The following is a 23,399-nucleotide window of genomic DNA, read 5'->3' on the forward strand; positions in this document are numbered from 1 at the left end:
ATTTTTAGTGATATGCGTAGAAATTAATCAATTATAATTAACTGCTGTTTGATTGATTTTTGAATGCAGGCTTGTACGGATAAAAAATGGACAACGGCAAAAAACTACGGTAGGTCACTCTACTTTTTTAACACAAAATCAAATGTTCAAATACACCCTGGACTTTCTGAGATTGTAACATACATCCGCACAACGTTTTCAACCACAAAAAGGAAGGTCAAATTACGATAAATAAGTCGTAAATGAATCATTGTACACGTCGTCTTTCCAAGACATTTCCATTTAAGAGGATTTGAAAAATTGTTTGTCCCGCGTTTATTGAGCTTTCTGCTTGCCAGATAGTACACCCACGTTGCGTATGATGCAGGCAGGTTTACCACTCAGCGTCGCCGTTCGATTTTTGAAATACGTAGTCCTTGCCAGTTATGTTCATAATACCGTCCTTCAGATAAAACTTCCACTTGTTTCGTGATCTGGTGATCTGTAATGGGAAAAAAACATTATTTTGTAAAACCAACAATTTACATTCGATTAGGATACGGTGACATATTAAAATCGTTCTAACATTCTTAAATGTATACTCTCTTAGATTCAACAATACATATCTCGTGATAAGGATATTTATTTTATTTGCATAGTTTTCCATCTCACGACGTTTAATTTCCTGGAGTTCCCACATTCCCACATCCGCTCGTTGCGCCCCTGCTCGTCTCGTTCCTACCGGATTCGTAGCGAGCATCCGTTTTGCAGGACAGTCGTCTCATCCGTTCCTTGATAGGAATATGTTTGAACAAATTCGACTCAATTCAATAAACATGAGAAGCTCAAGTGTTCACAAAATTAATTAGGTACACTGCAAAAAATACACATTTTAAGAGTATGTTTTTCCACACATACCATTTTAAAATTGTTCTACACATTGATTTTATATTGTTCAAATAATAATCATTTCCAACACATGCAAAATATATTTATTGAATTTAGCATGTATATGGTAAAAAAATAAAAAGTATGAACAGAAGAAAATAAGCGTGCATCGAAAATTTTCGAATCAAAATGGCGACTCGCAGAGCGACAGAATTCGCGTCGCTTGTTTTAAAAGAATTGCAGCTACCGGAGGAAGCTTTGAAAGTGTTCGGTAAGTGTATAATGATCGATTTGAGATTCAGTTTGTTTAATGCATTTTATTTTTTTCCATTTCAGGAGACCAGTTTGGTGTGATGCGCCTCGTCGAAGTTACCCGGTATGATTTTTTTTCGCTCTTCGCCGAGTCCTCCCCCGGTGAGGAAAATAAATTGCTGTGGAATGTGGAAGAAATTTTCCGTCGGATAGCGGAGTGGCGACAAAAACAACCTCAGCTCTTAACATCAACCAACTTTTTGGATGTGATAAAGACATTTCGTCATTACAGTGGCGAATGCGGGCATCAGTTGGTAAGTTCTCTATTTCAAGGCTCATTCACATAAGAGATAGTGTACGAGTAAAATTTCGTCTAAATCGTAACATAACAACATAATTTTATAGAATAAACAGGAATGAAATAAGTATTATTCCCAATTATGTTGTTTTGTTATATTTGTTCGAAATTAGATTGTTCACTAAAATAATAAAATATTAAATGGAGTTTTTCGTTTCATTTTAGGTTGATATAGATTTCCGATTATTGAGCGTTGGCAATCCATACGGTTTTCGAAAGTGGGATAACCTTATACCAGCTTTAACAAATTATCTCAATAGGCAGTATAGCGACAAGTTATCGAATAATGTTTTTCATCATTTACGTTTGGAAACATCTGATTCGAGTAAGTATTAGCAAAAAAATTGAATCAATTTATATTTATAGTTATAAACCCGACAATACTGAATCCGAGCTTAAGCTCAAGTAGTTTTTGCAGAATAGTGTACCTTTGAGGTTCTAAATTCTGATGATTCTAATTCAGATTCCGATTTTAGAATCAGATAAGATTTTTGATTAAGGTTTAACATTCAGGTTTCAGATAAAATTAAAGATTTAGATTTCAGGCTAAGTATTCAATTTCAGATTCCGATTTCAGAATCAGATTCAGATTTAAAAACCATATTCAGATTCCGATTTCAGAATCAGATTCAGCGTTGAATTCATATTTCAGAATCAGAATCATGCAGATTTCAGATTTAGTATTCAGATTACAGATGCAAATTAAAGATTCAGAATTCAAATTCAGATTCCGATTTCAGAATTTAGATTCAGATACAGAATCAGATTCCGCATTCAGAATCAGCTTTTAGATTCCGATCTCAGAAACAGATTCAGAATTAAGATTCAGATTCAGAATTAAAATTCAGATTCAAATTTCATTTCATTTCATTTCAGATTCCGATTTCAAATTCAAATTCAGATTCCAGATCTCAAATTCAGAATTAAGATTCAGATTCCAATTTGAGATTCAGATTTCAGACTTAAAATTCGAATTCAGATTCCGATATTAGATTCAGATTTCAAATCAGGATTAAGATTCAGATTTCAGATTTATCTTTCATAATTAGATTTAAGATTTAGATTTCGAGTTCTTTCAGCTTTATTTTAAATTTCTTGATTTAGTGATTTGATGGAAAAGCCGCCTTAAAAAGGGCTCTGACTCCTACCAATGTTTTGAAATAAAAACTTACTTTGAAAATTGTAAAATTAAATTAAATGAGTCAATTTTGTTTTTTACAGATGTTAAACTTTGCTCATCTTTGCTGTTGTTGAACAATGTTTTCAAACCAACAAAAGTAACCCGAGATTTCAAGCCTGCAGTTCTCTTTGCACAAGAAGATATCATACTGTTTGCTTCAACAGACGACGATTTTAAGCAGAAAATATCAGAAAAGGAAACAACGTACTGTAAATTAGGATTTCCAGCAACGCCAAAGTTAGTTTTCCGTGGAGAAAATGCCTGGACACTTGCCCGTACATTCGAGTTACACTTCAGGGATATCGTGTATCATCTCGATTCGGTTGCTGGTGTTGTTGACACGTCTGTAAAATTGAATTCCGTTTTTGGATTGAGCTGCTCGCTACTGTAGAATTTTATAAGGTCAAATGTGTGTGAGATTCACGTTCCAGAACAGTACGACTGTATTGAAACATTGAAAAGTATTTCCACCAGGAGAAAAAATTACTTAATTTTATATCAAAGTCAGAGCTTTCAAAAAAATTGTAAAACTGTTGTATAAAAATTTAGTTTTAGAGACACGAAAGCCACAACCGTGGTAAAATGTCTATAATATATATATATAAAAAAAAAAAAATTGAAAAGTATTTTGGATAGGTCATAATGTTTATTTGTACTATTCAAAATTGTCGCCAAGAGTTTACATCATCACTTACTTTTTTCAATCACCTAAAAGAGTTGCATAAAACTCCGAGAACGTTTGGTTACCAATGTTCGTTCAATAACTTTCAACAAGTTGCATCGAACTGGTACACATTTAAACGGCATGCTTTGACGCATGGTACTTCCTACATCAGCAGAAGTAATTTAACCCATAATTCTACGCGCAGTCCTGAACAAATCAACTGGAGTCAGCGAATAGACACCTCAGCACCTACCTGTGAAAATTCACCGGATCCAGATAACCATGCGCCGGAGGCAGCTCAACGATATACATCTTCGATTTTAAATATAAAAGAAGGAGCTGTAGCATTTACGTTAGAATTTCATAGAGAAAATAATTTGTCATGAGCAGACGTCGATAAAATCCAACAAAGTGTTAGCCGAATGAATAGATTGATTACAGAGAAAATTGAAGCATTGATTTCATCCGTATCCTGCGCAGCACAAGTTGAATTTGAACTAATAGGTTATTTGTATAGGATGCAAAATCCCTTCCATCTGATAAGTTCGGATTATCGGTTTTTAGGCGCTTAGAATCGATGAATCTGTTCAGAATGCCAATAACGGTTGTCATAGAAGAAAATTAGATTATAATATGTGATGAAACATATCTCATCAAAGTCAAAGCTATCTATACACACAGATATCGAATTCCAAATAAAATATTTTTTTAATTGTCAGTTCTTACAAAAATTATAGAAAACACTATAGAATCTTAGAAAACAGCAATAGCATTAAGAATATAATAAATGGATCTGTTTGGAAGAATGTAAAATCAAAATATCCTAACGAAAATTTAATTCCCATATAATGTTTTTCTGATGAGTTCGAAATTAATGATACGCTCAGCTCTTACAAGAAGCATGTTATATCAGGCTGCTACTATTCATTCCCCACTATTCCAGAAGAATTTGTTCGAAATTGCAAAACATATTTCTTGCTTCTGCAATAAAAAAACTGACATTAACGAGTTAGGTTTGAACAAGTTATTCGAGTATTTGATAACACTGTTTAAAAAAAAATTGAAGAAAATGTAATAATATTTGAAAACGATGGAAAAATAACTAAATTTCGCTTCGTGTTAGTTCTTTTGCGAGGAGATAATTCAGAGATGCACAATATGCTGCAAGTAATGACTTCCAATGCGAATTTCTACTGTAGATTCTGTAAGCAGAATCGCTTAGAGTGCCAAGTCGATACTAAGGAACATAAAGAATACTTGCGTACAAAGCAGTCCTATAATGAAGATGTAGCTATGAACAAACCTTCCGAAACCGGAATTAAAGGAAATTCTGTTTTGAATAAGTATAAAGCAAATATGAAATGTTGTAAGAAAACTAATAAAATGGTTATCAAAGATATGTTTTAGAGGCGAACCAGTCTGTGGCTAAAAACCTCTCAAATAAAGAAGAAAAAAAAAAAGATATTTTTTTATTTATTTAGTTGGAATAATAACTAATAAAATCCTATGAAAAATAAAAACAAAATGAGCTAAAAGAACCTTTATTCACTATTGAATGATATTTTTGAAGTTCATGGGAATTATGTAGCGCTTTTTTAAGTTTTATATGCTTAATTTCATAATTTTTATGTTAAACATATACATTTTATGTGTCACACTTAATTCTCATATGTGATATTAGTTATATGAGAGACACGTCATTTGTATATGTAAAGCATATTGCAAAAATCTATATAGGCAGACACATAGTCCCAATGTGTTGATTTTTTGCAGTGTAGGTACTATGAGCTGAATGTGTCTCAAGGATTGTATACCGATTGGCATAAAGTCATTTGGCATAAAGCCGTTTGGCATAACGCCGTTTGGCATAACGCCGTTTGGCATAAAAGTCGTTTGGCATAAAGTCGTTTGGCATAATGGCCATTTGGCATAATGGTCGTTTGGCATAATGGTCATTTGGCATAATGGTCGTTTGGCATAATGGCCGTTTGGCATAAAATGATAAATAAAAATTTCGAGGAAGCCTACTCACGCTTCGCGTTCGAACTAAAATAAAATATAGGGGATTGCCCTAGCTTTGGGTAAACCTAGAAACACGGGGCCTTCCTAGGGCTTTGAATAAACCTAGAAAGACGTGGCCGTCCTAAAATGATGGATCAAAATTTCGAGGAAGCCTCCTCACGCTTCGCGTTCGAACTAAAATGAAGTATGGTCCTTACGCTTCGCGTTGCGGACCGGGCTAGGGGATTGTCCCTAGCTTTGGGTAAACCTAGAAACACGGGGCCTTCCTAGGGCTTTGAATAAACCTAGAAAGACGTGGCCGTCCTAAAATGATGGATCAAAATTTCGAGGAAGCCTCCTCACGCTTCGCGTTCGAACTAAAATGAAGTATGGTCCTTACGCTTCGCGTTGCGGACCGGGCTAGGGGATTGTCCCTAGCTTTGGGTAAACCTAGAAACACGGGGCCTTCCTAGGGCTTTGAATAAACCTAGAAAGACGTGGCCGTCCTAAAATGATGGATCAAAATTTCGAGGAAGCCTCCTCACGCTTCGCGTTCGAACTAAAATGAAGTATGGTCCTTACGCTTCGCGTTGCGGACCGGGCTAGGGGATTGTCCCTAGCTTTGGGTAAACCTAGAAACACGGGGCCTTCCTAGGGCTTTGAATAAACCTAGAAAGACGTGGCCGTCCTAAAATGATGGATCAAAATTTCGAGGAAGCCTCCTCACGCTTCGCGTTCGAACTAAAATGAAGTATGGTCCTTACGCTTTGCGTTGCGGACCGGGCTAGGGGATTGTCCCTAGCTTTGGGTAAACCTAGAAACACGGGACCTTCCTAGGGATTTGATTTAACCTAGAAAATCGGTAAATTGAGAAAAAACTTATGTATTTTAATGTTTAGCAACATTTTGTGTTACCTTATAAATTTTTATATTTTTATGCCAAACGGCCATTATGCCAAACGGACATTATGCCAAATGACCATTATGCCAAACGTCCATTATGCCAAACGGCCATTATGCCAAACGACTTTATGCCAAACGACTTTTATGCCAAACGACGTTATGCCAAACGGCTTTATGCCAAATGACTTTAGGCCAAACGGCGTAGGACCGTGTCTCAAGTATAATTCCAGGCGCACTATTGCATATTATCCGAAATAAACGTAAATCAGAGATTTTTCCACCGGAATAGTATTACAAAAATTACAATATGAAGGAAATGAGAGTAACTAAACCAGTTTTAAAAATAAACTTTTGTTCTTAGTATATTGCTGGTCAGAATGGTTATAAAAACCATCTGACAGATGAACCTACTGAAAGCACACGTACCTTGTCATACTGACAGACAACCACATTATCCGTATCGAACAGATCGGACGCATCCTCATCGGTAACGTCGTCCTCGCTGTTGAGTGGTTCCTCCTCGGCGCCACCATCGCCATCCAAATCTTCATCGTCCTCTTTGTCCAGATCGTCGTCATCGTCATCTCCAATATTGTCGTCACTCATATCACTGCCCTCCTCGTCAGAGGTATCGACGGCGCCATCAACCTGTCGTCGGATTTCGATTGCCACTGTCGAAAGTTATTGAAGATCAGTTAAATCGAGCCTATTTAAAAAAAATCTATTCATACCTCGCTTGCGATTCTTCATCTTTTTTAAACAGCTAGTTTTTTTGCCCGAAGATGTTGATGGCGATGCCATGTCAATTTGTTGATCCCTTAAATGCTGATCAAGGATGTCGGACAAATTCATCGTCATAGTCGCACATGGTTGTTGTTCTTGCTGCTCAAGCAGATCACATGCTCCATCCATCTGTTTGTGAATTTGTATTGAATCTAAAAGCAAATATTTTCATTAAAGTTTACACATAAAGAGGTTAAATTTTAACCATCATACTAACTCATAGAATTATTTTGGAGATAGGAATTGACGTGCTGTTGCAGAACTGAAGAAGCGATCTGGGGCGGCAGCGGCATTATGGAGGTGATAATCGGTCCTGTGAGCACTTGCTGTAACTGATTTTCCTGCAGAGCTGAAGCTGGCACTTGAATCGTTAGCACTCGGGGCTGGGAGTTTGGTACATTTGGCTGCGCGGGTAGGGTAATCTGGATGGCAACCATCTTCTTGGGATCAAGCGCGGCTACGACGGCTGCCGGGGGAGCAGGAGGTTGTGATGGTACCGATTGCTGGGGATGATGTACTGCAGTGGGAGGTTGGGCTTGTGCTAAAGGCGGTGGCTGCGATAGAGGTGGAGGTTGGTTGTGGCTAATCGGATCCATATGCGTGCCTGGTTCTGGTTTGATCTGATGCGAGGGTGCTGCATTTTGTGCTGCACTATTAGATGCACCTTTCGCAGTTCCGTTTTGGTTTTCCTGGTTAGCTGCCGCAGCCGCGGCGGCTGCTTTTGATTTCTTGGTGCCATTTGACTAAAATATGAGATAATTTATAAATTTTGGATACTATAATGTTCAAACAAGATAAAAACTAACTTTTGAATGTGAAACTGATTTAGTGTTGCTCGCCAGAAGAGCGGGCGGTTGTTGATCTTGGGGCTCCGGAGCTGTTTCAACTGCTTTGCTTTGCATCAGCTTGGCGGTCCAAACTTGTTTCATCTCTTGCAGCACCTGCTCGTCGACACCTTCGTCGAGGAAGGCATCTCGGACGCCAGCAATGACATCGTCTATTACGGTGTTGTACAACTTAAGCTGCAAAAATAAAATAATTTCGTTTGAGTATTAATTGCTTTATAGGTACACTGAAAGAAAAATCATGGTATTCTGAAATAAATAAAAATGTTTAATTTTACCATGCGCTAGTTTTGTCGATATAAATAAAGTTTTGGTTATTTTGACGATCTTCTGGTTAATTTTACTATGCGAACCATAAAAAATATGGTAAACTTAAATGAAAAAGAGGTTTAATTTTACCATGCGCAAAATTTGTCGATATGAATAAAATTTTAGTGAATTTTACCATGCGAACCAGAAAAAATGTGGTAAACCTAAATAAAAAAAGAGGTTTAATTTTACCATATGCAACATTTTCAGCATTTGAATAATATTTTGGTTATCGTGAACAATACTCTGGTAAATTTTACCATGGATGTCAATAGCCAACAGGCTTCCGTTGTGTCATTTTGCACTTAGTTTTCTTCTTGCCATAAAATCGGATGTAAAAAAAATCGGCTGTTTAAATTTTGGAATTAAATTGAGTATGTGCTCTAAGCTGTGTCTTGAAGGTAAGTATTTTGGTGTGGAATATGTGACCAAAAATATCACTTTTTATCTATATCCACAGAAAACCATTACAATCTGGAGCGTAAGCAGAGTCATCAATGATGGAAGCTAATTTCAACAGTTTATAAAATGTTCAAGGGTAAGTGAATTTTATAAGTTATTTTGTGCAATATTTAAAATTCCATTTTTTTAAATTTCAGCGCTCGAGACGACGATGATTCGAAACGGCAAGAATAAAGGGCAATAACGCAGCACTGGAGGTCAAATTAAGTTTTTTGCGTATATTTCCTGATCTTTTACGCCGCACACATAAGAGAAGTGAATAATCACAATGATGGATTAATAAAACAGCGTTTCAAAAAATTTAAATTGTTTCATTGAATGCATGGATTACTACTGAATTTACAATATTTTGTAAAAATTACCATGGCATGGTAAAATTGAACGTCATTAATCCGTAACGCACCATAACGTAAACACATGGTAATTTTAAACAAACTAATGTTCAAGATAAACAAATACGTAGTCGAAAAAAATCCATCTGTTTTTATTTTTAAAGTCACCCTTGGATATGGTAACGTTTACTATGATTTTTCTTTCGGTGTAGGATTAAATTTGGTATAGAAAACGATAGCAATAATTTGCAAAAGGTTTGAAAATATAAGGGTAAGTGTACCCAAAGTTGGCATCAAAGGATGGTTGAATGCTTTCTTCTAAACTTTCTAAAAAGTGCACCTTTCAAAGCCCTTCAACAAGTATAAATGCTTACTTGCCTAGAGTGCAGAAAAAATATGTTAAGTCCTTGAAACTGAACATTGTTTGAGAGATAAACGCCATCAAACTACTGATTGGGAAGTCCTAAATCTTGGCCCCTGTTTCTTTAATTGGCCTCCCGAAATATGACACGGGCCTCACTCATACAACAACAGCAACTACATAGACTACACAAATGTCGTGTGCAAATTCGATGATTCCACGATTGTTTGATTTATGCTCGCCCACACACGATACAAACATATTTCACGCGAACACAAACGATTGCTGGCGAAAACACCAACAACAAAATCCATCTCCAACCCAGCTGGGGCTGAGTAAAGCGGGCCACAGACTACACAACATTTGTACAAATGCGATGAAATTCGATGAAATTTTGTCGCTGTAAACACTGTAAACACGATTTGCATAGTGTATGGCACTGCTTGAATGAGCGCCCAAACGGTTGGAGTAAAATCGATCGGGATCGAAATATTTTGTACAAACCGTCCTCCCAGCCGGGGTGGAGATGGTTTTTTTTTGTTGCTGTTTGCTGTTTTCGCCAGCAATCGTTTGTGTTCGCATGAAATATGTTTGTATAGTGTGTGGGCGAGAATAGATCAAACAATCGTCGTGGAATCATCGAATTTGTACAGGCCATTTGTGTAGTCTATGGCCCGCTTAAATGGCTTGGATTTTGTACAAGCAGCACATACACCATGTCACAGAGGGTGGTTTGTACAAAATATTTCGATCCCGACCATACACCATGCAAATCGTATTTAAAGCGCCAGAAATTCATCGAATTACATCGCATTTGCCCAAATGTGGTGTAGTCTATTGCCCGCTTAAAGAGGAGATGTTTTTTGAAATCTTAAAAAATCATGAAGCACATGAAAAATCGCTACTTCAATTTCTGAAAGAATGTACCTAATCTTTATAAAGCTCTGTTAAAAGCATTTTACATGATACGAATGCTACAAAGATGGTAAAGTGTCACTAATAAATTAAAAAAAATAAAATAAAATATTCAAACTGAAATGCAATAACACTTCAAGACCTGAACCCTATTTTACAGTAACATTATTAAACTGTTTGTGGTGACCTTTCAAGTTATTACGCACTCGAAGTGTTGAAAAATCGAGGCATATTCATAATTTTAACTATTTTTTATGAGAAGTTAAATCATCGAAGCAAACAAGTGTTAATTCTTAAAAGCTGATGTGCTGCTACAACCGTTGGTTTGGTTTTATAGGGGGAAGTCGTCTATGGCCGGATATCGTCTATGGCCGGATATCGTCTATGGCCGGACAACATAGATTTTTCGAAAACACAATATCCTAATAATGTTTTAACACCATGAAAATAAAGTAAATAGTAGCCTGATATGGTGTTAGAAATATGGTAATCCAATCTGAAAAGGTAAACCTATGATAGGCATCTAAAGCTTTTTCCTAGTAGTACGGAGAGGATCGCCTAAACTTTGTATTTGTATTGTGGTCAGTTTTTTCGGCTTGTAAAATTTGAACTGCACATGAACGACATCGTTGATTGGTTATCTTTCGACTACAGTAGATATAAGATAAGAAAACGGAAGTTCAAACGAAATACAGGAAAATTCAAAAAAAAAATGCGATTTTCTATGATCGGACACCAAATTATTGTCTATGACCGGACAAGAAAATATTCAAAATTATAGATTACCATTTTAACTTGAAACTTTCATTTTTTCATCTCTATAGCAACCTCAAATGGTTAGCAGAAGATAAGAATTCAATACCGAAACTATTTTGGTCCTCTGAGAAACTTTAAATTTTGCTGTCCGGTCATAGAGAATTTTTCTCTTGTTTTTTTTTTTGAAACAAATGTTCCATTCTGGTTTGTCAAAAAAACTTTTATGACTGGCTTCATAGAACATTCAGTACTGGAAAACACATACTCACAAGACCTGCGCAAGTGATTTCAGTCATTTTGCGACGTTTTTGTGCCATTTTTGACAACTTTGGTGAAGTAATTCGTAGTGTCCGGCATAGACAACACTTTTGGAAATGAGCGAAAACTAACATGAAATGATTTCTCTTACCACATGCATATGTTGTACATTATTTTTTCTCTAATATAGTTAAGTGATCATAATATGGATACTCTTCAAATCAGTGGAGGAACCAATATTTACAAAAATCTATTTTTGAAGTTATTGCTCAAAAACCTTAAGTGTCCGGTACTAGACAACTTCCCCCTATACCAAATTTGCAACAGATAACGTATGTGAGTGTGAAAAATCTGGTTTTATTTTAATTTTGTTTTCGTGATCAATCAGTACACATCATTAACAACAGTTTGAAAGTGAAAGGTTCAAAACGATGAAGTGTTTGATGTTATTTTTATAATATTGCTTGATATTTTTCTTACCAAAAGAACGAGAAAAAAAGAAGAAATAGTTTGGTACTTTTTATTTAATCATTCATGCATGTATAGTTTGATAACTGCCTCACAGGTACCGATGACAATAAAGAACTAAAAGTGCGGGTTCCCTTGCGCGGCTTACCGCCATTTCAGCTGACATTTATTTTAGTTTAACCTTGCCAAGCATTGAACAAACGGTGTGTGCATCTTATCCCAACCTGTATCGGGAAACATTGTTGTTTCAATCTACATTTGTTACTAGGTATATGTTTCATACAAATGTTATGCACAATTATTTGTGCCAGTTTGAAATAATGTACAAGAAATAAGATAGAACGGTTTCGACCTAGGTGCTTCTACCCTTCATCTTACCATTTTATTTTGGCACCGCAACAAATGATGTTACTGGAATGTGTAACGGACGAAATGTTTCATTATAATCAGTACATTGTTTCGAAAAGTATTCTCTTATCGCAGACCTGTTGTTTTATAGTTTGCGGTTTGATCAAACGAATCTGCAGTTCTTGGATACAGAAGGACGGTGAGCGAAAAAAAACAGCAAAGAACCATCGGAAATAAATTGTACAAAAAACTGAACATTAAATTTTAAATTCGTAAAGTATGGAATAGTGAAAAACAAAAACGAAGAAAAACAATTGCTTTTATTGATTATAGACCATAAATCAAATATTATCGCAGATTTGTTAAAGTGTTGAACGATTTTCAATTAATAATGAAAGAATTAAATATTTCGTTAGTAAAAAACAGTGCATGATTTTCCGAATTATTTTTTTGGCTCTTTTATGATATCGTTTCGATTGACTGACGTTAAATCAATGAATAACAATTACAATAACATAAATTTAATCTCCTTCAAATATCTTCTAGTGTTGGCAAAAGTAAAACTTTGCTGTTGAAGATTTGATGTTTTACACTCGTACCTATAGGTGCTAAAACGGCCTGAGCAGAAATAGACTCTGATAAGAACCAAAAACCCTGTGATGCTCAGATTTCCTAAATCGAGCCGGTCTATTGTTTGTTGTTGTTGTAAATGAGTGAATTACGCCTAAATTTATGCAAACATATGTTTCGCGATGCAATGCATGGGGAAGCTCCCGAACCGCATTAGGCCATGGAAATATTCACTTCTGCTTCGATTCAGTCTTTAATTAGTGGACAGTATTTAATTTATTAGAAAGGAATTATAAATAATGTGACTCACCACAGACGTCTGACTGAGAGCCATGTTCCGATTCGCTAAGGCCACGGTGTCGCCAGAAAAATAGCCGTAAAACAGCTGTTTCCAAAACCCGAACGACGAACGGGTTACTTAGCAGGTTCTCGCGTCAGTATGGGCACCGGATTGCAGCCAACGTTTGGAGCTTTCGATTTTTGTTGCCAAAAATGCAACTTAAGACGAAACACCCGTATTCGAATCGGGAGATATGCAAACGCAAGATGCAGTGGAAAAGTTCGCGATTCTTTTCTCACTTCGTCGTGACAATTTTATTATCTGCGCGACGATGACGACAGAGACAGAAAAAGAAGATTATTGCTAGCGGAGTCCCGAGGTCTTTTTTACTTCCTCCTCACGACTATCGAAAAAATGATGCAGCAGAGGTGCTACGTTTACGAATTAGGGGGCAGGGAAAACGCGTGCTTCGAAGTCGCAAATTGCTTGCGAAAAGGATAATCGGGATAATCACGAGATTTTCTTCACAACCCACCCAACCAGGTGAATTCCGAGTCGGATTTCACGCACGAAATATGCGGGTTTCGCTGAATGGGGCCCAGTCAAAATGCGAAACCAAGTTTTCACGACACGACACTTTTCCTTATATACGTTTCGAACCGTTCTGGCAGCGACGAGCGAGTGGCCACTGCTAGTCATGCGGAAGAGCGAGACGCCCTCTTTCATTTTCTATCGCCATCATGCCCAAGATGAATAAAAAGGCGGGAATTTCTTAATGTCAAAAAAATCAGGGCAGGGGCCAGAGGTGCCAGGTGTCCTGATTTATCAGGATTTGTCCTGATTTTCGAGAGACCGTCCTGATTTTTCAAAAACTCTCGATTTGTCCTGATTTTCTAAAATTGGTCCTCAAAATGTCCTGATTTGTCCTGATTTTCATAAAAACTTCACTTCACTTCAATTTGTAGTTAAATTATAAGAAAATTGAATAAATAGGTTATCAAATAGATAAACCCATTCAACAGATGGTAATCTTCGGATCAGCGATGATATTTAAATGGTGTTTTTCGATATGAACTACAGGCCAGCTAAGAAGCTGCTTACTGTTGTTACATAAATCAAGGCGTTTACAGTACCTGTATTGCACCTTTATTTATGCAATTTAAGCAGAAATCCCTGATATTTTCAAGAATCCAGAGGTGTCCTGAAAAATCCTGATTTTTAGCTTCGCGATGTCCTGATTTTTGACGAAACCACCTGGCACCCCTGGCAGGGGCAGCGGGGTGTCAGGTGTCCTGATTTATCAGGATTTGTCCTGATTTTCGAGAGACCGTCCTGAATTTTCAAAAACGCTTGAATTGTCCTGATTTTTGAAAAATTGCCCTTAAAATGTCCTGATTTGTCCTGATTTTTAGAAAATATCCAAATCATAACTTAATTTATTGATAAATGACGAGAACATCAAACAAATCTTAAATAAATTTGTTTAACCAGTTAAACCAAAGAGATTCTTTGATTCAAATGACATTCAAATGAGGTTTTTCGATATGAACTGCAGGCCAGCCAAGGTTATTCTCGCTTCAGCTGCATAATTCGAGGCGTCTTCAGCACCTATATTTCGCCTTTAGTTATGCAATCTAAGCAGACCTGCATTTTGTTTTCACCAATTTGGTGGTGTCCTGAAAAATCCTGATTTTTTCTTCGCGTTGTCCTGATTTTTGACAAAACGACCTGGCACCTCTCAGCGCTACCAGCTCGTCATTAAATGAAAACCATTTTTGTGAAAAAATAGTGAACAGATGCGGAAGCTGTTCGTTTAACACTAAACATAACAACACTTTGTATATATACCTATTCATACCGCGAGCGGTCAAATGACGGCAAACATTATTTTCGTTAAAATTCTCTTGTTTCTCAACCGATTTCTACAAAATTTATTGTTTTGAAAAGCTTTTAATGTGACTCAAATATGTTTCTCGGACAATTTTCAGCTACAATCAATAATTTTAAAGTTATTTAAAGTCAAAAAAAAAAAAAATTATGAAAAAACATGCTTCAGGAAAAAAACCTGTAGATCAGTTATTAACCCGAATAGCAAAGACCATGGTTTTAAGATAACCGAACAATTATTTTCATTTTAACTATAAACATCACCGTAGTATCTAAATATTCATCAATCGGTTTTAACTGTGAAATTACCATGATTTTTAAAGTCACCACAAAGTTTATCGTGAACGAGCGTTGTTAAAATGTTGCTGGTTTTACGCATATACAATTTATCGTGTAGAGATTTGTTTTCGAGCGTGCGCGCGCCATGTTTGGCGAAAAAATTTATTTTCAGTTTACAATTTTCTTGCGAGAACGCCTTGGTAAGTCCCTTTTAAAACAATCAGTTTTATTTCAGTTTATAAATTCATTGTATTTTTCTAGTAGGCGAAATCAATAGCAGTTCAGCGGCTCCTGCTACCGTGGATAAAGGTTCCGGTGAAGTGTGGATGACCGGGAAGATGCCATCGAAAGGTCCAATTGCTTGTCCCGATCTGCCTGGTAGCTACCCCAGCGCAGCTCATCAGCTAGTCAACGAAAAGAATTGCGAAAACACCGGTGGTGAGTACCTTTGTGGAATAATTATGTTCATTCCTGTTTATTTATTTATTTTTCTAGGAGCTGATATAAAGGGCTGTTCCGCGGGTTCGTCAACAGTGGACCTTCCAAGACGGCTCACTTACCTCCGGTAACAGGAGCTTGGAAAACGGGTATGACCCCACGTCGTTCCACGGCTTACAACGTCAGACCGGCATCACGCATACCGCAGAAAACCAGCATGAATGATTCGCTTCCAGCAACGATGGAAAAAATAAAATCCTGGAAATAAATCGAGAATGGATGGAAACCTAGACGGAACTCATTTGCGACTATTTGGGAATGATGACGGATTTTCCGCAAGAATTTTCTGGCAAGCGCTGTTTGAAGGTCACATGACCATCAATCAATCAATCATCACCACAAACCAGCTGCATTAACAGGTGGAACAGCATTATGAAAAATCAACAACCCTGGGCAGTAACGGTAATGACCGCGACGGACCATAAGTTCCTTTATAAGTAAGAGTTCTCAACTACCTATTTTTTAAAATGGTAAATATTCTTATTTTTTTTTTCTTTTTCAGAACAGTATCATCGGCAATGAATGCCGCTAGAGATTTGACGAGATAATTTTTCTTGAAAAGATTAGCCTGGAAAACTACCTTCAATCTCATCGCTAACCTCTGACATGTAGCCTTAACGGGCGCTGTGAACAACCAAGTAGAGTAAGCTGCCTGGCCAGATTCCAACCATGGTCCGGTGTGGAATATCAATAACGACCAGAGACAATTATGGTTAACATTAAATGGGAAACCCTCGATCAAGTTCCGGGTAGCAACGCTACAGGTTTCAATGCTTATTCGTTCCCGAAGAATCCCTTGGGTGATCGAGCAGAGTACGGGCTATTGAAAGCCCTAGCAACTCCTTCGAACATCAAACTACGAGCATGGTGTCTCGGCTTGCAATGTCTGATCCTTGCCTGCCAACAGCATTTTGAAGCGGACTATATGGATGCCAATTCCACTCAAACGGATCATCACTCCCGAAAGATGAGCCATCTGATAGTGAATGACGACAATTTTGAAAAAAGCTGTTACGCTTTTTTCAGGAGCTGATCAGTCGATCTCTTCTCTGAATAGTATCAGATATGTAAGTTCATAATTCTATTTCGTAGAAATATTTTTTACTCTTACTAAAATGTGAAAAACTTATTTTTTTTTCCACAGACTTGGCAAACTGTTACCTGTTACCTCCATATTGGTTCATACAAATCCTCATTAGAAGCCGCTACTGTCTATGACAATTCAGCATCATTCAACGATCTGACACATCGAATGAAAATCAAACGATTGAAATATCGGAACAAAAGGTTATGGAACGAAGACCAAAGACTCCGTGCTTTGAAGATACTGTGTTGCAATATAGTCCTACAATAATTCGACTGTTCCTAGGCTCAGTGCTCCAATTAGTTTTTTCAGTCTATCCAACATTAAGTTCAAAATGAGTTCATTGTCCAGCACTGGCACGTAATGTAAAAATCTTATAGAAATCTAACCGAACGACCAGACGATGTACTGATAAAAGTACCCATTGCTTTGCAATAGTCTAACTCGAAATCCTGCTTGGAGTTATCTTTTTTATTCAAATTAATCACACGTAGACTTGAGCATCACTCTTCCCATAGCAGTAGCAATTGAAATCACTCGGGACAGGGATCTAGGTCCGATTCCGATAACACAACTTATTTGTATCGTCGGAATGACTTTCATTCGATACAAATACGGTTGGCTTCGGATCTTAATTTGAAATCTGCATTCTGGGTTTTAATTCAAACCGGTGCTGAATTTAAGTAACAACCATTGTAATTCAAACAATTCGCATTCAACAATTATAAATTAAAATAAAATCATTCTTAATTTCTTTTTTTTAACGAACCAGTTTGCTAAAGTTATTTCTTGTTTTAAGGAATAATATTCCTGATTGGTCGTGCTTTTAAATAAAAAGTAATTAAGTTTATTCAAAAGCACAACTAATCATGAATAAAATTTCTTGAAACGAGTAATAAATTAAGCAACTATTCTAATCAGTAAAATTATTCATTGTAAACCATGAAACTTTATGGTTAAAACGATATCAATAAACCATAGAAAAACCTTGATTTCCATCTTCGTTAGAACAATGTAAATTTACGGATTTTCATGGTTTTACTATGAAAAAGTGGAAGCTGTTTTCACCATGAATTTCATATTTTTGAGCTTCCGAATGTATGGGAAATCGCCATTTTTTTCATGGTCACGCTGCATAACAATACCCCTTTTTCATGGTTATTTTCGCCAAAACAGTGAAATGTATGGTCGGAAACTATGAATTCCAATGTGCATTCACGGTATCGTGGACGATGATAAGCATTGTGTAAACCATAAAATTTATGGTGCAATGCATGGTTTTTTCATCGTACAATTCTATTCGGGAAGTGCTCGAAAAAAAAATTCACGTAGTGCCTGAGAAAGCTGAAGTTGTAAGCTATATACGTATGTTGCACGTACGGAATTATTTTTCAAAATTTTTTTAAGATCATGGCTGTGGTAGGTACTGCTCGGAATACTTGCAACAGAAAAGAAATAATATGTTAAATTAACTTCTTCTTGTTTGTTTCAGAAAGTCGCGGCTAAACCGTTCACAGTAAATAAAAATATAAATATATATATTGAAACAATCTGTGCAATCGCTTTAATGAGTAAAATACATTCGAAATTAGTTACTGATCTATGACATTTTCAAATTATCCAATTGAGAAAGGTAGGGCTTTAATGACTAAAGGTTAAAGGTAAAATATCTATCATGAACATAGGAAGCAAACAACGAATGATTTATTGCAGTGTATAAGAGAACGTCATCGTTATTGACAATGATTTGAGTATTATCAAGAATAATTATTATTATTATTATTATTTTTATTAAAGACATTTTACCATTTACATGGCATTCGTGTCTGTTACTATAACAACAAAAACATCTACAGCTTATCCGTCAGATTACAGAGTTTTATGAATTTTACAACGTTGGTTTCTTTGCTTGTACAATTCGATAAAATATCATAGATTGAACCTTCCATATCACAGGCTCGTCGGGCAGAATAATTATGTATGTGTCACATCACAAGAGAGAAAATAGGATCGTATGAATGGACTGAGCGAGTGTTCCGTTAGGGTGTTAACCCAGTCAATTATTATTCTACCTGACTTTTTCTAAACGTGTATTTATGGCAGCTAACTGACATTTCAACGGCCGAAATTCTCAGTATTTGGGAGTTATTAACCCTGGTCACAGAGAACAGAGTTCGAGCTGGAGCTCAACACGTGTGTTTGAATACCAACCTAAGTTTCAAACCAAATTCGTAAGTGGACTAACATCCATAAGATGTCGCTACCGGTACACGTATTTTTGTTTTCATTTTTTCGACACGCTTAGAAATTAATACTCATAGCTTATCTCAAAGGAAGCCAGTGCAATGTATGACAGTAACACAAATTTTGGTGCAATAAATTTTAAAACAATGCTCGTTTCGTCTATTTATTAGAACAAACTTTCTTCCGACGGGTCCTACAACACCACAAAGAAGGCTGGCCAGGAAGTCGAAAACCCTGAGGTAGCTATCGAAACCACAGCTACAGGAAGCCACCACCGGACCCTAACGGAAACTGTTCTTGGAAGTGACCCCAGTTAATCCCCTTTCCTTTCCTTTAATAAGTTGAATTAACAGTTGAGTAGCCGCGACGATTACGGCCCCCTCTTACTAACCCAAAGTTAGGAAAAATACTCACGGCACATAAAAACTTTATAAGTAAAATGCCTTAATAAAACCTTTTGTAAATAAAAAAAAAAAAATTTAAAACATCATGATTTAAAGAAAAATGCAAATCATATTTCAATCACACTTGAACGCTGTCATATGCCCCAATTAAACAATTTTGGCGCTGAATTGAATGTTGAATTCCAAGTGTTAAAGTATGTGTTGGGATTTTACTATCAGTTAACAGTTTTCTAGAACAGAAAATGAGAACATAAATGTTATAATTGTAAATTATGGCTCGATATTCTGGTTGACGTTACCTGAGATTGCTACATGAGGACTTGTAACTCAGGATTAGTAATCAGTAGAAATGAATAAATAATAACTGAGTAACACATGAGTTACAAGATAACATCAACCGGAATACCGACCCGTAATTAACAATTATAACATTTATGTTCACATTCTCTGTTCTAGAAAACTATTTACTGATAGACATACTTTAAAACTTGGAATTCAACTTTCAATTCAGCGTCAATATTGATTGAACAATATGACGCATATGCTGGGACATATGACAGCGATTAAAGTGTGATTGAAATATGATTTGCATTTTTTTTAAATCAAGATGTTCATAAAATTTATTACACAAAAAGTTGTGTTACTCTCATATATTGCAATGGCCTTATTTGAGATAAGCTATGAGTATTAATTTCTAAGCGTGTCGGAAAAATGGAAAAATATGTGTACTGGTAGCGACATCTTGTGGATGTGAGTCCACTTACAAATTTGGTTTGAAACTTAGGTTGATATTCTCACACACGTTTTCAACACATTTTTGTTCGGGGCTCGATGTCTGTTCTCTGTGCCCTGGTATCGAAATCTGTCACACATACATCCACACTTAATGTTGTTCATGAGTATGCTACACAAACAAGATGAACCATCCTTCTGATTGTTCATCTCGTTCGAGTTTTTTCTTGCAAGTGTGAGTGTTGGCAGTATGGCACGATTCAAAAGCAATCATGGCTGCGGCAGTGACTCCATTCATCAAACGTGCTTCAATCAACTAGGATGAAAAGGCTTCTTGGTAAGTTAAATAAGAAATCTGAAATCTTCAAAAAGAACTAATAATTTCTTCCGCAACAGGGGCTATAGCCTCAAGGACTGGATGCTGAAAGTGGTCGGTGTAATTACCCAGGAACTGCACATCACGAAAGGAAGGATTAGCACCTGAACCAGCGGAAGATCCGGCTGGCTCCAACTATGGCCTCTCGAGCGCTCCCCGCCATGTTCAAATTATCGCTGCTGTGTCACAAGAAACCAATCCAATTCATTCATTCGTCTCGCAACACTCGTCGTGAACAGTCGCGTTTTCCAGTTTCTCGATAATCGCGAACAAGTGTGTGAGGTTACGTCCATTATATCCGGGAGTTTGTGCCGTTCGGACGGTTAAACGGTATTTTGTGCCGCGTGGAAGCAAAGATTTTAGTTTTCCTGCTAAAAGCAGATGATTGACGGATTGAGTGTTGTTTTTTTTGCCGAGCTGACTGCATTCGCATAGAGCATTTGGTCACCACGAGGGCCGCCGCCATTGTTTGGCGAACCAAATCCTCCGTCATCACTATCTCGATCATCATCATCATCATCAAAGTGGTCGTTTCCGAACGAGGCTGAATCGAGCCGTGGCAGCCATCTTCATCCAAGGAGGAGGACCACGTGGTTGGGATCACCACTAAAGGAGCTAATCAAGACAAAAATAAAGTTTGTGATACTTTTTCTTTCTTTTCTCTATTTTCTATTCTGTTTTTTCCCTATTTTATATACATATATATTTCGAGCGAATTGAGCTTCGCTTTTATTTTCATAAAATATGAGCGAAGGCGGGGGGTCGGACCCGCCAGATGTAGATGGTGACAAAATCATCTATGAAGATGAGGAGCATCTTGAGGATTCAACTGTAGCTGGTCCTTCGAATGCTCCTTCTTCTTCGGCAGTTGATATTGCTCCTCCATCTGCAGCTGCGGAGAAGACAACCCGACTCCGAGTTTATCCAGAAAGCTCAACCTTCACTGGGCCTTGGGTGGTTTTTATCCGGCCCAAAGCAAACGGAAAAGGTTTAAACGTAGTGCAGATCACTAAAGATCTGGCGAGGTGGCCCTCCGTTACCAGTGTTTCAAAGGTACGGCCAAATAAGCTGCGCATTGTTGTGGCCGACCGGAAGGCCGCAAACGGGATTCTTGCCAGTAATTTTTTTAATTTGGAGTATCAGCTCTATATTCCATCTCGAGACGTAGAGATCGAGGGTGTGATCACGGAATCGAGTTTGGAGGCTGAATACGTTAAGGCTCACGGCGTTGGTAAGTTCAAGAACCTTGATTCGACTTCGGTCAGAATCTTGGATTGTCGCCAACTCAAGACTGCCACCGTCGTTGATGGCGTTAAAAAGTATACGCCTTCAACCTCGATTTGTGTGACCTTCGCGGGAACAGCCCTCCCTCACTACGTCTTGATTGACGGAATTTTAAGGCTTCCAGTACGCCTTTATGTGCCTCGCCCAATGCAATGCAAGAATTGCATCAAGTTGGGGCATACTGCTTCGCATTGCTCCAACAAGAAGCGATGCTTGCATTGTGGGGAGAATCATGAGGAAGGAGCATGCTCAGCAGTAGAACAGAAATGTATCTATTGCGGGGGCTCACCCCATGATATCTCCTCTTGCGAGGCATTTCAGGCAAGCTGGGATAAACAGAGGCGCTCTTTAAAAGAACGTTCTAAACGTTCTTATGCCGCCATACTAAAGAGCGCCTCTCCACCGGCCCAATCTCAATCTGGTAACATTTTTTCAGTGCTGCCAGTTGATAATGATGACACAGATACGGCTGATGAAGTACAACCAATACAACTCTCTGCAGGATGCTCTCGAAAGCGTACTAAAGCGCTTTCTCCCAAAGTACCATCAAAAATTCCGGCTGTTATCTCTCCAAACAGGATTGAGAAAAAACAGACTGTTGTTAACAAAGAACATCAAGTTCCTCCTGGTTTCCGCGGTAAAGAATCTCCACAGAACAAATCAACATCGGCGGGAACCTCGCAAAACCACAACATCAAAGAAGTTTTGCCAGAATCATCCACCCAATCTGGGCTTTTTAAACTGTCCGATATTCTAAATGGAATTTTTACGTGTTTTAATGTAGCGGAATCCATCAGAGGCGTTGTTACAACAATGCTTCCTGTAGTAAAGACATTTTTGAAGCAATTGATGCAAACTTGGCCCCTCCTTTCAGTGTTTGTCTCTCTCGATGGCTAATTTACGCCGAGAGGTCAGAGATATCACTGTTCTACAGTGGAATTGTCGAAGTCTTATTCCAAAATTGGATTCATTAAATTATTTACTTCATAAAACTTGTTGCGATATTTTTGCGTTGTCCGAAACTTGGCTTTCTTCTCAATCTAACATCTCTTTCCACGATTTTAATATCATCCGTCTGGATCGTGACGATTCTTATGGAGGAGTGCTTCTGGGGATCAATAAGCGCCACCCCTTTTACAGAATTCACCTTCCTTTATCAGGCGGAATTGAAGCTGTTGCATGTCATACAACTATAAGAGGTAAGGACTTATGTGTTGTTAGTTTGTACTGGCCTCAGAGAGTTGCAGTGGATCGAAATCACCTAGAGGACCTGTGCTCAGTTTTGCCTGAGCCAAGGTTGATCCTGGGTGACTTCAATTCGCATGGAACTGTCTGGGGAGAACAAATTGACGATAGTCGTTCTACTCTTATCTATGACATTTGCGACAGTTTCAATTTAACAGTTTTAAACACGGGTGAAAAAACACGAGTACCTAAACCTCCTGCAAGACAAAGCGCAATTGACCTCTCGCTCTGCTCAAATTCACTATCATTTGATTGCCAGTGGAAGGTGGTTCATGATCCTAATGGTAGTGATCACTTGCCTATCGAAATCACAATCACCAATGGGGTCAACTCTTCAAACACAATTAATATGACATATGACCTTACAAGACACATCGACTGGAAAAAGTATTCGGACAGAATATTAACAGCCATCGACTCTATGCATGTTTTACCTCCTTTGGAAGAATACCAC

At 37.5% G+C, this 23,399-nt stretch overlaps 1 protein-coding gene and 1 long non-coding RNA gene across 3 annotated transcripts; one reads left to right on the top strand and one right to left on the bottom strand.

The window, feature by feature from the left end:
• Positions 1–247: 247 nt before the first annotated feature.
• On the bottom strand, positions 248–13,590 carry LOC129755216 (transcription initiation factor IIA subunit 1). The gene is made up of 6 exons (XM_055751599.1): positions 12,943–13,590; positions 7,815–8,030; positions 7,226–7,751; positions 6,957–7,160; positions 6,652–6,896; positions 248–481 (listed from the first exon to the last, which is right to left on the bottom strand). The coding sequence occupies exons 1-6, from the start codon at positions 12,964–12,966 to the stop codon at positions 374–376; spliced, it is 1,323 nt and encodes a 440-aa protein (XP_055607574.1). The 5' UTR covers positions 12,967–13,590; the 3' UTR covers positions 248–373.
• A 1,573-nt stretch (positions 13,591–15,163) lies between these two features.
• Positions 15,164–17,401, top strand: LOC129755223 (uncharacterized). Of its 2 annotated transcripts, none has more exons than XR_008739213.1 (5): positions 15,164–15,278; positions 15,343–15,516; positions 15,574–16,013; positions 16,079–16,643; positions 16,721–17,401. It is a non-coding gene; the product is annotated as an uncharacterized LOC129755223 (long non-coding RNA). The 2 variants fall into 2 exon arrangements; XR_008739212.1 differs by having other exon boundaries at positions 15,198–15,278; positions 15,340–15,516.
• The last annotated feature ends 5,998 nt before the right edge of the window (positions 17,402–23,399 follow it).

This window comes from Uranotaenia lowii, chromosome 3, assembly GCF_029784155.1.
Source record: "Uranotaenia lowii strain MFRU-FL chromosome 3, ASM2978415v1, whole genome shotgun sequence".
NCBI classification, from domain to species: Eukaryota; Metazoa; Arthropoda; class Insecta; order Diptera; family Culicidae; genus Uranotaenia; species Uranotaenia lowii.